This window comes from Venturia canescens, chromosome 4 (assembly GCF_019457755.1).
Source record: "Venturia canescens isolate UGA chromosome 4, ASM1945775v1, whole genome shotgun sequence".
Lineage (NCBI taxonomy): Eukaryota > Metazoa > Arthropoda > Insecta > Hymenoptera > Ichneumonidae > Venturia > Venturia canescens.
The window spans coordinates 14,146,141-14,158,482 of NC_057424.1; the positions used below are offsets into that span (position 1 = coordinate 14,146,141).

The 12,342-nt window shown below is 39.7% G+C and overlaps 2 protein-coding genes across 2 annotated transcripts; both read left to right on the forward strand.

Annotated features, from left to right (window-relative positions):
• Positions 1-189: 189 nt before the first annotated feature.
• On the forward strand, positions 190-6,583 carry LOC122410260 (uncharacterized). Its single transcript, XM_043418402.1, has 5 exons — positions 190-1,795; positions 1,906-2,172; positions 2,930-3,056; positions 3,197-3,352; positions 5,708-6,583. The coding sequence occupies exons 1-5, from the start codon at positions 497-499 to the stop codon at positions 5,830-5,832; spliced, it is 1,974 nt and encodes a 657-aa protein (XP_043274337.1). The 5' UTR covers positions 190-496; the 3' UTR covers positions 5,833-6,583.
• A 1,334-nt stretch (positions 6,584-7,917) lies between these two features.
• LOC122410268 (uncharacterized) lies at positions 7,918-11,460 on the forward strand. Its single transcript, XM_043418409.1, has 4 exons — positions 7,918-8,143; positions 9,850-10,230; positions 10,319-10,468; positions 10,730-11,460. The coding sequence occupies exons 1-4, from the start codon at positions 8,077-8,079 to the stop codon at positions 10,876-10,878; spliced, it is 747 nt and encodes a 248-aa protein (XP_043274344.1). The 5' UTR covers positions 7,918-8,076; the 3' UTR covers positions 10,879-11,460.
• The last annotated feature ends 882 nt before the right edge of the window (positions 11,461-12,342 follow it).

The following is a 12,342-nucleotide window of genomic DNA, read 5'->3' on the forward strand; positions in this document are numbered from 1 at the left end:
ATGCACGACCAAGTAGATCGACTAGCTGGCGAGAGTCGTGAATCGGAATCTGTGGTCCATGGCCCAGATCGCACGCCCTTCCACGATACTCCTATAAAAAGTCTGCGCTGCTCATCATCCTCCTGCATTCTGTGCTCTTGTATCGTTGTTTTAAGAGTTTCACAAACTTTTTTGAACTTGGTTCCAACGGCTTATAAAACTGAATCCCGACACGAATGGATTAACGTGTTCGATAATGACGATCGTTATAAATTAGTTTCGCGTTGAACAATCGATCGTTAACTAAATTATTGGTAAATTTTATGAAATAATTCGACTTATATGTGCGCTGTGATCTCGTGTTTCTTAGCGATATTTCTCATAACAGCGATCGTCCTAATTCTTCTCTACAAGCCATTTTACGCTTGGGAAGTTCATCGACAATGAAATAGTATTTTAATCACTGAAGTTCGTAGAATACTTTTGAAAATACCGAGAAGTAAAGAGAAGAAGAAAAATGAGGGTGATTCCGTCAATTTATTTAGTCGCTTGTGTTGCGAGCATGACGAGCGGTTCCCTCCTAGAAATGTCACAAACCCTGTGGACCAAAGCCCTCCAAGGTGGTCTGACAAAAATTGGAGCTCTGGATCCACTGAGGATTCCAATCGTCAAGGTCGATCAGTCCGAGGGCAGCACGAGTTATCGAATGATTTTGCGGAGCGTAGAAATCCGTGGGCTGAATTCTTCGACCCTCGAGAGCATCCACCTTGGACGGGGTCGACTCAAGTCAAATCTCAGCGAGCACGAGGCCGGTTACGTGAGTTACACCGACCAGCATGACATCGATATGATACGATACCGATTCCACACGGTCGTGAAGGAGCCGAGAGTCGAGGAGTCTCAAAATTTGGAAGTCGAATCTATTCCAGGACTCGAAAAGTCGAGATTCGATGGCGATTCTCACAGACGCGTGAGCAGTTCTGAGCCTGCATCGGCCGACCGTGGACGTTACCAAACTCCCTCGAGATACCGGGATAATCAGGAACAAGCTCAGGGTCAGAGGATTCACCACGAACGACCTTCTTCGAGGCATGAAAACGATCGAGCGCGACCTTATGAGCACAGATCGAATTACGATGCGCCGAATAGGCGACCGGACGATACGAGGCGCTACGGCGAGTCCGCAAATGTTCAGGCATCCGTGAAACCAGAATGCTCAGGTTCGTACCCAGCAAGCGGAAGTTATCAGGTGAATTCTCGACATTCCGTGAACGCTCAAAATCCTCCGGAGCGAGTGCGAATTGTCTACGCTGAAAAATTGAAGAATCCAGAAAATAATTACGAAACGATTCACCGGGGGCCCAGCACCGAATCCCCGCCAATTTCCGGTTGTTCCGGGGGCTGCGAATACCGAAGAAATTCCTACAATCTTCGGAGGAACCAAAATCAACAGAGAAACGATTTCAATAACAGACAAGTTGACGCCGAGACTGGGGCTGCTACGAATTACGAATCGCGCAGGGCTCACGTCAATGCTAGAGTCAGTGCACCAGGAGACGTCGAAGATTTTAGGGGACGAATCCGCAACACCGAATCGAGGACTACTTTCGATGCGAGAATCGATGAGCCGAATAATTACCCTCGAAATCGTCAACCCTCGAGAGAAAGTTCAACGTCCCAACGCTTGGAAAATCAACCTGGTTACGTTGACATCGTTTACGCCGATGAGAAGGATCAGAAAATGCGACACTTCGGTAACTTGAGAGTCCAGCCTGAGGGTGACAAGAAAGTTTACAGCCTCGACGATGTGTTCAAGGTAATTAGAAAACTCTTAATGATGAAAATTCTTCATTATTAAAACGAACTCATCCTCGTATGACTAATTATCAACGAGCTTTAAACATTGACGAAGGTATTTTTATCCAGGATCTTCGCGATCACAATAGATTTATCGTTCATAATTTCACCGAGGGCGAATCACTGAAGAAAAAAAATGACGCAGTTAGAACGGCTAGCGAAACAAGAAGAATCGAAGATCTCGTGAGGTACGCCAAAGATTTTCAAGAAAAACATGGATACTACGAAGAAGGAATGCAATTGATTTATCATTACGGTGGCAAAGAAGGGGACTTGATTATCAAAGACAGCGAAGGTCGAAGAACGAAACGAGCGCACCTCGACGAAGAAGATGAAGTAAGTCGGAAATTTACTACGAAAATTTCGTAACTCTATAATCCCCTGACAAATCATTCGGTGTGAAATCAGTTGAAGAGGAATTTTCAGGTTCTTATTATTACGTTGAAATCCACACGGAGACATCGATAAGAACTCAAATAACACGATTTGCTATAATCGCGAATATTATGTTCATTCGAGCATCATTGCCTAACGAGTTTTCAGCTCAATTTCACTCGATCAGCGCACGCACATGGACGCAGGAAGTCCCAAAATTTATTACTTTCTTGCGGAAAATTTATTGTCGAATTTTGAAAAGGAAAGTCCTTATCAATCTTCCTGTTCGAAGGAGCGTTCATGACAAATAAATTAATCAGTTCTATTTAAGCGTCGAGAAAGTAGAACTTTCCAATAAGAATAACGATCGAGTGAACTTGCTTCGGATTCATCCGTGAGACCAATGTCACGTTCATTGAGTACTCGTTGCTGTGGGAGGTGAGGCGATGACCGAAGGCCTTCAGGATTCGGTAGAAATGATAGTAATTTCTCTGAATAGCTCAAAAACTTCACCATTATTTAACCACCCATAAACGAAAAATGTTTAATCCAATTTTTTGTCAACTTCGTCGTATGCTCAAGAGTTCGTGAAACCATGAATCGAGGCTGCCTCAATTGCGCGCTGCGTGACGCCGAATGCGGTTGACAGCTCCAAATTGATGGACTTTTGAATCGTTAACACGAAACTATTAAGAGGATTCAACATTTGAAATTGCAGGAGGATGTGATGCACGTCATAATGAAAATCCGTGTGCCAATGCTGCGCGTTGCTGCAGGATACGTCCTGACGGGGACGGTTGGAAAGCAAGTTTTACGGGGCAATGGCCTTCTCACAGCGAATTTCAGTAAAAAGCATTCAACATTTTTCTCCCCTTTTTCCATTTGCTTGACGAACTGGCGATAAACCGCTTGAATAATAAAAAGTCATTATCCTTCTACAAGCACTCGAGTGCGCTGGACATAACGACGCTTTGGTGTCTTACAGCGGAACTGATTGGCGATTTCACACTGGAGCTCAAGAAGGTCGACGACGATACGATGGTTGTACGAGCTGCTAGAGCAAGATTAACCGCCAACGACCAAAAAATTACTCTCCAAGGGATGGATGAGGAGGGTCCGGTTAATCAGATACTGACACAAGGTAATGAGCTTTCTCATATTTTCACAAAAATTTATCATATCCTTTGATACATTTCATTCGAGACAGAAAAGTAGTGAGACCAGCCCGGGCGAGCATAACGACGGAGGCTTTACTCGACTATCTTTCCTTAAAATTAAATCCCTGATGCCTGAAAATTTGACGACGTTTGAAAAACTCAACAAAAGCCAGTTCCCAGCATAAACTAAACGACATTTTCATGAAATTCTTTCGATGAAAGTCGATCCGTATGATCTCGTTTGTATAATCGCGTTAGCGTTCCTGCCAGGGGCGCTTAGCGATTCAATCAAGTTGCAAGCTGCCCCGGAGATTCATGATCAAACGAGCCCGTTACGACGATATCAGCTTCCTACGGTTATAGAACGCGCTTTAACCGTCGAGATTGCCACTGTGGAGCAAGTCGACGTTCATCAGCATGAATTTAGCGCATGATTATAATTCCGGAATCAACTGTTTTTATTTCACTTTCAATGTTTTCAAAACACATCATAATAATTACACTATCAAAATATACAGACGTACTAATTTCAAATGTACTGTACACACATTTGCAATAGCACCGAGGCAAACGTCGAGTCGCTGGTTATCGATTCTTGCAGAACGCTGAATGTACACAAAATTACGTAAACTTGCTTCAGTCATACATTACCTTTCAACTTGTTTTTATATTCTTTTTACTTTTTTTTTTTTTACTTTATGACGAACGAGACGAGTAGTGTCAAAAATGATTATCGCAAAGTTGTTTTTTTTTCTTTCATCTCTCCGAATCGCCCTTGCGATTACGAACAATCTTTGTTCGGCGATCTGTTACAAATGCCATTTTAACAGCCACGACTGCTCATTCACACATTGGTCTTTCTTTGATGCGATAAATTTATACAAGAATTTTGTTTCGAGGTTGCAAAACAAGAAGAGGATTTTGAACTAATTTATATTTAAAGCAATAGATAATTTATTTATACGATTCACTTCTGTAGACTGTTCATTTATTTGATTATCGATAACACTTAGTCCGAAAATTAGGAATCCATGCAAAAAACGTATTCGTAGCAACAATTGAAATAAAGAAAAACAACTAATCGATCAGACAGAAATTTAGTTAAGAATTTAGTCAAGAAATAAGCAAATACGTTTAACTAAATTACACATAGAGTATACTAAACCTTCTTTCGAGGTAGACATTTCTATAGATAATTGATTCGATTCGTGATCGATGAGATTTAGCTACATGAAGAAAAAACTCGGTATCAAAATTATTTGTTATTTTCCACAAATCATGCTGGCTAATATAATAAATAAATTTCAACAAATTTTGGGTCATATTGAACTGACCAGTATGATTCGATTTACAAAATATTTATCATTCTCAACAAAACCGTTCGGATACCTCAGTACTCGATATTCAAATAATTATATCATAAAAGTGCGTGTGAATTAAGTAGAAATGAACAAATATTTCGAGTTCTTCGAACAAAATATTTGGTTTCACTCGTTCAGTTAATTCATATAAATAAAAATTTAGTAATTCGTATGACCTATTCCTCATTCGTCGCAAGCGGATGTTAGTTAAATCAAGCAACAAAAATATCAACTAAAGACATTCAGTTGTTACTTTTTTCTCAGTGCGATAAAGTTTTGCTTTTCGCAAATAACTCGGAGTTATTGAATACTTATTTTTTCTTCGTTACTCGATTTGAGTAAATAATAATTTGTAGTGCACATTACGGATGTAATGGTTGGTGAAGTTGTACTGATAGTAAGAGTCGTGTTTAATGATATAACCGGTGGGTTACGTGCCGCAAGAAAGTACATTGAGTTGTTCCTGTCATTGATTGTTGCGTAATCCGATGAACCGAGGAGTTTTGTAACGAGTCATATATAGGTACTGAGTACATGGCTGATCGTTGGTATGCGAGCATAAATGATTTGCGGTAGGCTTTGCGTGCACGACGGTTTACGAGAGGTTCACTCTTGCCATCGTCGATGAGTAATCCCTCGATTTTTAACTGGTCCTGTAATCGTCGAATGTCAATTGACTCGTATTACTGCATTTTTTAACGATCTTCTTATCGAAGAATAATCATAGGGAAGAAAAACGAGTGGGGAATCGATATGATCGAGTTGCAGTAATTCATAATGAAACGAAGATGGACAAATCGGTTGAAATCGAAAACCCTCGTAGCGGCGATTCCGGAATAAATAACAGCTGATAAGTTTCATCATCGGGGAAGTTTCTTGAGTTCATTCGCGAAGTACAAAACGTGGAGAAGACGTGAACGCAAGCGTGGAAAAAATATGCATGTACGCGGCTAATGACACTGCTCGTTTGTGCTTCAGGTTTGGTGGCAGCTGAAGCAGTCGCCGCTATGTTAGCTGACGATCTGACGACCAAGGCTCTCAGCGAAAAAACAGCCGATTCCATTATATACAGGATGTACAAGAATTTGCCTTCGGAAAATTGAGGACCGCGGAGAATCACGGAATTTTTCATTCTCAACATCATCGCCGTTCATTTATTTATTCAAAAATATATTTATTAGTGTTTTAACTTATTGAGCATTTACTTGAATATGAAAATAAAAAAATACTTAACGATGAGGAAATTGAGGCCTGCATCCGGCTCCAATTTCGGTATGATTAAGGACTTTTCCATCATTTCTAAGAAAAGTAATGTGCGGATTCTCGAATGACAGTTTTCTTTGCGAGTGATTTTTTGAACCGTCATTTTCAAGGGTCACGAAAACAGAATTGAAACGGATGAGAAAATCGGTCTAACAGTGTACGGATTCTTTCACTACTTCGCGATGTTTTTCTACATACTTTGTCGTTGAAAATATATGTACGGAGCTTATGAAAATACATTTTTCTGTTCGCAAAAGTATTATTTTCTTCTGCCTCTGGTAATTACGTAAAAACTCGAGATTGTGGAATATACCGAAGGTCGTGGATCACTTGAATCACGATAAGAGTAATTATGGTCAATGCGAAGTGGAAAGCATGTACAGAAAGCACAGACGTGAGATGTCGGCTAATTTCTTGAGACAATGAGGCATTCGTCACACACGTATCCGAGGATGATTGTTACAAAGAAACAACATTATGATACTTGGACTAGCAGACGTGTAAAAAATTCATTCGTCTTCGTGTATGCACTTTATGATCGTCAGGATTATTTTTGTGACACGTTTTTCTGAGTATGCATGTAAGATTGACTTTCAATCTATTTGTGCCAATAAAGTCGCTGGTAGAGCTTTCGATTTTAGTCACGTGAAGGCATGTTGTTTTTTTTGTCATTTCAAGTAACATATTCTAATTCTAAAAAGCTAGATAAGCTTAGATAAACTATAAAAATGATTTGCGTCATTTGACGTTCACTTATGTTCACTTACGGGACATTGTTGGGCTGCTTCATAGGTCAGACCAGAGGATCGAAGCGCATAATCATAAAAATTTCAAGTTTTATCATAGATCATGCCCGAAGGATCGTATTTTATGGGTGTTTAAATTGCATCGATTTTTACTTCCTATTTAAAGATATAATCAATTTAAATTAAAGTCAAAGTTATTCATTCGAAATTGTAATTACATTTTTTCAACTTATCTTTTGCCGAATGAAATTACAAGCCATTAACTAATCGGGGATCCATCACTGACCGAACCCAAAATTTTATTCGTACCTGGCTAAAATACTATAGTTTTTTATGTAAACAATCGCATTAGAGAGCGCAAGAGGAAAGGGACCAAGAAAAAAGTATTAATAAATTCATTATATACTTCATTGTTGTTGTGTACTTTTTCATAAACTTCGTAAGAAGCGTTCATTCGTAATATGGAAAGATAAACGATTTTTTACGCATAGTCTCTATATCCCTGTGTATTTTCCTTCATATTTAAACACGTTTATCTCAATAACCAATAAAGCGAACCCTTTAAAATTTGATATACGTGTCAGTCCCTGTTTAAACTCTGTGTAAATCTCAAGACTTTCTTGAGAAAATCGTTTCGTGCGTGAACTACTTTAAGGGTGTTCGGTCAGAATTTTGGCGCAGTTAGGACAAGGAAGATGATTATAAATTTTGAGAGTAGAAATTTTGAGAGGCATCGATGCGAGCTGAAACTGTTCCCTGTGATCTCCTTTAACCTGTCAAAATATTTCAAATTCGAAATGCCTCGACCGGTTGATCCGTACCCTTAACGAGGCTCGTTGAGTCTGCTCCACCATAAACGAGGAATACCAAAAATGATACATGAAAATCCCGTTTTCCTCAGACATTTTTGAATTTCGTTTGACATTTACAAGTCAGATTTTTTCCGCGTCTGATTTGCCCCAGTTTTTTCGTTTATGTTCGAAAAGTCACTTTTCGTATTTGATTTATCAAACGATTTTCAAAAAGCTGTTCACCCGAGCGTGCGATAGCTTCGTGTAGCCAGCAATCGTTGAACGTTGGGGGGGTTATAAGGCAGGAAAGGAGTAGGGACGTAGGGAGGTAAACGGGTGTATCCCAAGTCATACCGGAGAAAGTGCACTTCCTTCATATATACACGAGGAACGGGGCCATCGTACGCACATTTTCAATAACGCTCTCGCTAATTGCGATTACACCGGGGGCGAGAAACTAACGTTTTTTAACTCATCGTTCAGTGCCAAAAACCATCTAAAAAAGGATTTAAAGTCGAGTAAAACGTGTGCTTTGGATCGAAGATCAATGATGCGGAGCTTCATAAACTTACTTATCGCCGCCGGTCTTTTCGGAACCGTACTTTCGGAGCTACGTGAGTAATCGTGATTATTCATCGCCTTTTTATTTCCACCTCGAGTCCTTTTGTTATTGGGATAACAAAACACCGAAATATTGACAATATTTTTCACAAATTTTCTGTTTATTTTAATAAATTGTCTCCATCTGTTCAATTGGTTCAATGTTCATCACGATTACGAAATAATGAAAAGCAACTATTCAATTGACCTGCATTATTCAAGCTTAGCCGCGTTGAAATGCGTTTGAATATTAGATTTTTTATCCTTTCTTTGAAAAATTATCCTTCTGTACAATTAACAGGAAGAAATATCATTATCGAGGCAGATTTATTGATCAATCGTTTTAGAAAGTTGAATGAAATTACAGAATTTCGCCAGTGAGAATATGCAGAAACACTCCCAACGCGGTGATATTGAAATACGGGAAAACTGAGTAAATTTTCAGAACTTCGGAGCTTCCCAAAAAATGGAGTCCTTTCAATCCTTCATTGTGATAAATCAATTGGAAATAGAGAAAATCGATATTTCAAATGATGACACGAAAGCACGTTCTCCGGTTCTTTTTGTTTTATTTTTCCTTCGATCGAAAGAGGAACGTTCTCGTGCGAGAACTCTTAATGCAAGGTGGATTCGCCTCGATGAAAAAAAAGGTCGACTCCGCTGAAAGACTACGACGACGGAGTCGACAACACGACGAGCGTATAATATCACTTTCTACGGAAAGTTCACTTTCGATTTCAGACCTGGCACTCAATCGTCTCCAGTCTCACATCGCGGTATCGATCACGTATATATGTAGCCTGCATTGTACATAGAATTAATTTGTACGGGGTTTTCCGTCGTTGCCAATTCTAACGTCCAAAGTTTCAAAAGTGATTCTCCCATTGATGCGTATAGTGACCTCGAATTGGTCATTGCGCGTGAGTTTCTACTGATCGTCCACACTTGAACGACTACATTTACTTGAATATATTTGCATACTACTTGTGAAGTTATTTTTACCCTGCGAAGTTTCGACTGGACGAGTAGCAACGAGTAGCCGGATTTTCAAAATTTCTTTTCAATTTTCGGTTATCTCGATCCAAAGCCAACATTTTCCTGAATTAAAACCACTCGAGTTGCAATGAAGACTTTGTCGAGAAGGCGGCCCAGGAGCGTGAAACGCCTCGTATATTAAGCAGCACAACATTAATCACAGCGACAAATGTTTTTCTCCGTCACAAAGTGAAAACGAGACCGAAAGAAACTATAAAATGATACAGACTCAGTCCGAATGCACCAGGGATAAGTAATGTTCGTTTTTCTTTGCATTCTAAATAAAAGTGGGAAATATTAATGAGTTTTTCACATGTTAGAAATACCAGGCTTGTTAATGGTCGATGTTTTTTGTAATTAGAATATCGCTCGATAGTTGTTACTGCGTTCGAAGGAATTTAAACGTGTCACTTTGTTGTTTGAGAGGAGAAAAAGTTTGAGGATTTTTTTTTTCGTGTGACGCGGATGATGGGCAAAGAAAACTTTCGACAGAGTTGCAACAAACGAAGCAAAAGCGTTGAGATCAATTTCTGTTGAAATATCTCATGTTCGTATTGACCTGCACAGCTCGAACGTACTTTTTCTTAGCTCATACATTCATAACGAATGATAATATGAAAACTAGTTTCGTACACGTGAGCAGTGATAAATTAGAATAATAAAATGATGAAAAAATGACTTTCAGCGCCTGGAGTGACCTCGTGTCCTCGAGTGAACGATCCCGATGCTTACAACAAGTGCGTTCTGAAGCAGCTAGAAGCAATAACCCCACAATTGATAAAGGGAATTCCGTCGCTGAAATTACCACCTCTCGATCCACTCACATTGCCGTCGTTAGTCGTCGACCGAAATCTCGAGGCTCTTAAAGTCAAAGCTAATTTGACGAACATTCGAGTTCACGGTTCAACGAACTATTTGATCGATGATTTGCGCGCCAATCGTGACAATCTTACGGTCTACTTGAAGGTTCAATTGCCCTACATACACGTCAAGGGAAACTATGACGTCAAAGGAACTATTCTCCTGTTGCCGCTGACGGGAAATGGAGCTTTCCGAGGAAACTTTAGTGAGTTATTGAAAATACTTTTCACCCTTTTCCCACCTTCGTGTTTTCATACGTTTTTTTTTCACAATTTCATCACATTTTATTTCAGCAAATACTCAAACGAGAGTAAACGCCCAAGGCAGAGAGGTCACCGACAAAAATGGTGTGAGGAGAATCGAGATTCACAAACTCGCAACTAAAATTCGCGTCGGCGACGGCAACATCAGGCTGAAGGCACCAGCCGTTCAAAAAATTACAGGTGACAAATTTTCACCAAATTGTGAACTATTTTCCCTCGAATTCGTTGATCATTGATCGAGGTAGAAAAATCGGATTGCACGCCGCGTTATTTCTGTCATTTTTATATAAAACCGAGCTTCGATGCTTCTCAATTCGGTAGATTTGCATTCGGGTGATTCGAGTAGCCCTCCAACCTCTTGAAATTCCTAATCGCGGTGCCTGCACGAATGTCGCCCGATACTGGAACGTGTCAAAATAGTTGAATATTTTTTTTTTTCAGCTGATGCAGCGATGACTTTCTTCAACTCGAATCCTCGCCTCGTTCTCGACATCATAAATCCCATAATTGAAGAAACTGCTGCGTCGATAGCGAAAGCTCTGGCAGCGAGAGCGCTCAGCGTCCTCACAGCCGAAGAGCTGTTACCCTAGTCCCACACAGTCGCGCGATCTCCATCGCACCAGTGATTTTTACCATAGAATATCAAAACCCTTTGATCACAATTATTCTAATTTGATCCTTTGCTACTTCATTTCATGCTAATTGCACATATATTGACTCTCGTACAGCGACGTGTGTTAACCGAAGACACATTGAGAATGACGTTCAGAATTCGATCAATGCACACGAGAGTCGCGTTCGTTGCTTTAGGGACGATCGAAGTCTCAAGTTATATTCGTGAAGCCTCAAATTCGAGGCTTCATAAAAAATGGAAATTTGTACAAAAGGATTATTGTTTACAAAAAAAGAGGAAAACCTCATTCGGACCGGAAACAAATTTGTAGGAAACAAATTTCCTCATTCTCAATCGCGTCGGAGCAAACAAAGTGCATCAAAATTTCTCACTATTTGCGTACCTTTCGAGTGTGCTTGAAAGTAAAAAGCTGTAAATTTGAAAAACTTTTGAATAATTTCCCTTCGTCGAACATATTGTGACAGGCTTGACCGCAAATTATGCTTCCTTTTTGTGGGAGGAAGAGTGTCAAAAATAAACCAGAAGCGAACAAGTGGAATTTGAGAGGAAGATTTGTTTGTAGGGCGTTTGTAGTTAGGTTAAGGTGTATTCCATTCACGAATCCAAATATTCTACAAATAACTGATTTTAAATAACAGTAAAGTAAAAGTGCATGCGAATAGATTGGCGAAAATTCAGGTCAGGTTACCGAATATTTAATGAAGAATTAAAACTTCAAAAATCGTAAAATTTTATACCAAATTATTCTAAATTCCTATATTTTCGAGCGAAGTCTGCAATTGCGATGGTTTTTCTTCACGCTTCCGAATTTGGTCACCGATCAGAATCCCCCACTTACATTCATCTTGCGATAACGCTTTTCGATCAGAGATGAAAAAACATATTTCAATACCAACCTACCGACGATGCTGTACATTAATATCCGTCCTCCGTGAAGTGAAGCGTTCCACTATGACGGGAGTTCTAAGGTGTTCGAGTACGCTGTAGCGATGATAAGTGAGAAATCGATTGAATTTTTATGATATTATCAAAGAGTGTCGTAACCGGATCTTTGATGTTTGAAATCGTTGCATATTTCTCCTGAACTATGGGCAGTGTTGCTCCCGGAAATTCATCCTTCATTCAGAAGAATATATTTTTTATTAAAGTTCAAAAAATGTCGAAACTTTTGGAGTTCGATCAAGACACACGTGATAAGCACAGTTGAAAGTTGGCGATCTCGACAGGAGCGACTCGAACGAGAATTTTACGATTTCGTTGAATAATGATTTTCCTATTTTCAAATCCCTTGACGCCGAAATAATTGTTGAGGATTTCTACTCTACGAGCATCGATGTCACCGAAACTTTCATGACCGATTGGCGACAACGCGACTGTCAGAATTTCTTGAAAAGATTGCAGGGTCTTGTGAGAAAAAATG

Excerpts from the sequence above, each read along its gene's own strand:
- LOC122410260 (XM_043418402.1), top strand. The coding sequence starts at position 497 with ATGAGGGTGATTCCGTCAATTTATTTAGTCGCTTGTGTTGCGAGCATG. Across the intron at positions 1,796-1,905 it reads GCCTCGACGATGTGTTCAAG|GATCTTCGCGATCACAATAG; the intron begins GTAATTAGAAAA and ends ATTTTTATCCAG. Across the intron at positions 3,353-5,707 it reads TAATCAGATACTGACACAAG|GTTTGGTGGCAGCTGAAGCA; the intron begins GTAATGAGCTTT and ends TTTGTGCTTCAG.
- LOC122410268 (XM_043418409.1), top strand. The coding sequence starts at position 8,077 with ATGATGCGGAGCTTCATAAACTTACTTATCGCCGCCGGTCTTTTCGGA. Across the intron at positions 8,144-9,849 it reads AACCGTACTTTCGGAGCTAC|CGCCTGGAGTGACCTCGTGT; the intron begins GTGAGTAATCGT and ends AATGACTTTCAG. Across the intron at positions 10,469-10,729 it reads AGCCGTTCAAAAAATTACAG|CTGATGCAGCGATGACTTTC; the intron begins GTGACAAATTTT and ends TTTTTTTTTCAG.